Here is a 1,352-nt window from a genome sequence, read left to right as displayed (position 1 = left end):
TGATCTTCGATATAAGTTGTGTCGATTTACTCTCCCCACTGACTTGGTACGTCGATGGGTTCCGAAGAACGCCTATCATCGCCTGACCACAGTGGTGACTGATTTGTTCAAACAGGCGAGCTGTTTCAAAATTGAAATGAAGTAAGACATTGATCAAATAAGGAATCTCTAAGTGCTTTTTACTCAGTGACATCTTCTTTGTTTGTCCATTTTGAGTCTTGTTTACAACAAAAATGACACGATACTTCACCTCCTTTGGGTATAGTTGTTTTATAGTTGTATTATATTAAAATTATTCTATTAGTTATTTGATTATTTAAATTGTTGTTTTCACCTTTTATGGTGAAGTGTTTCCCTTTAGTGATTTTTATTTTAAAATTGTTTTGTTTATTAATTTAATTTAGTAATGTTAATTAATTTATTATAGCAATAACTAGTTATCATTATAATAATCGTTTTTGAGAAATTAACTATATATATAATTTTATTATAATATATAGTTTGTTTGTGGTTTTTTTTCATTATCTTCTTTGTTGTAGATCACCAAATGTCTGTGTATGTTTTTACAAACTTAAAATCTGTTATATATTTAACTAAAGTTTATAGTATTATTTAAATACATACAATTCAATTAACCAAGAAAAAAGACAAAAACATTTCGCCTAAAATTCCACGAAATCAGGAAAAAAAGCAAAAATCAAAAGTATTGACGTCAAAAAACCAAAAAAATACAATTGAGTTTTTCAACAATAAGAAAACAAAAAAATTTGTTGAATTGAATCAAAATAATTCTTTAAAATAGGCATTTGATAGGGTTTTAACCTTTTTACCATTGTTTTCCCAAAATAGTAGAGTAAAAGAGGAAAATTAATTATTGTGTATAAAAAAAGAGTTTGACGAATTGAAAATAGCAAACATGGTGTTCCAGCTTGTGTTGTCAAATCTTGTTGTGTGTGTTTTATCATCCGCGCAACTGGACATCCATATCTTTAATGTTGGACAAGCCGATTCCCAACTGATAGTTTTTCCCTCTGGATATTCCATCTTAATTGATGCTGGCGAGACGTCATCTGGTTCTATGAATTGCAAGAAGATAGCTGAACGTGTCAAGTCTATATTAGGACACACCAGAGTCGATGTAGGAGTTGTTACACATTTACATCAAGATCATGTAGGAGTCCCCTATAAGAGTGGGTTCTGGTATTTAATAGAACAGTCTGGGTTAACCTTTGGTACTATAGTAGATAGAGATTCAGGCGAAGTGAAAGATGGTATAGTCGACTGTGCCACAGAAGAATGATATCATTGGCATACAGTGGGAACAATATCATCAACAGCAATAAAAGTGGGTT

General features: G+C 30.9%; 2 protein-coding genes across 2 annotated transcripts; one reads left to right on the top strand and one right to left on the bottom strand.

Annotated features, from left to right (window-relative positions):
- Positions 1-39: 39 nt before the first annotated feature.
- On the bottom strand, positions 40-193 carry EIN_153560 (Hypothetical protein; the record flags this gene model as incomplete). The annotated part of the gene is made up of 1 exon (XM_004258052.1): positions 40-193. A coding segment is annotated over one exon (154 nt), but the record flags the coding sequence as incomplete, so codon positions are not given.
- A 723-nt stretch (positions 194-916) lies between these two features.
- Positions 917-1,352, top strand: EIN_153550 (hypothetical protein; the record flags this gene model as incomplete). The annotated part of the gene is made up of 2 exons (XM_004258051.1): positions 917-1,215; positions 1,263-1,352. Coding segments are annotated over 2 exons (389 nt in total), but the record flags the coding sequence as incomplete, so codon positions are not given.

This window comes from Entamoeba invadens, assembly GCF_000330505.1.
Source record: "Entamoeba invadens IP1 unplaced genomic scaffold scaff_1105074726367, whole genome shotgun sequence".
In the NCBI taxonomy this organism is placed as follows: domain Eukaryota; phylum Evosea; order Mastigamoebida; family Endamoebidae; genus Entamoeba; species Entamoeba invadens.
This window is presented reverse-complemented; position numbering and strand designations above follow the sequence as displayed.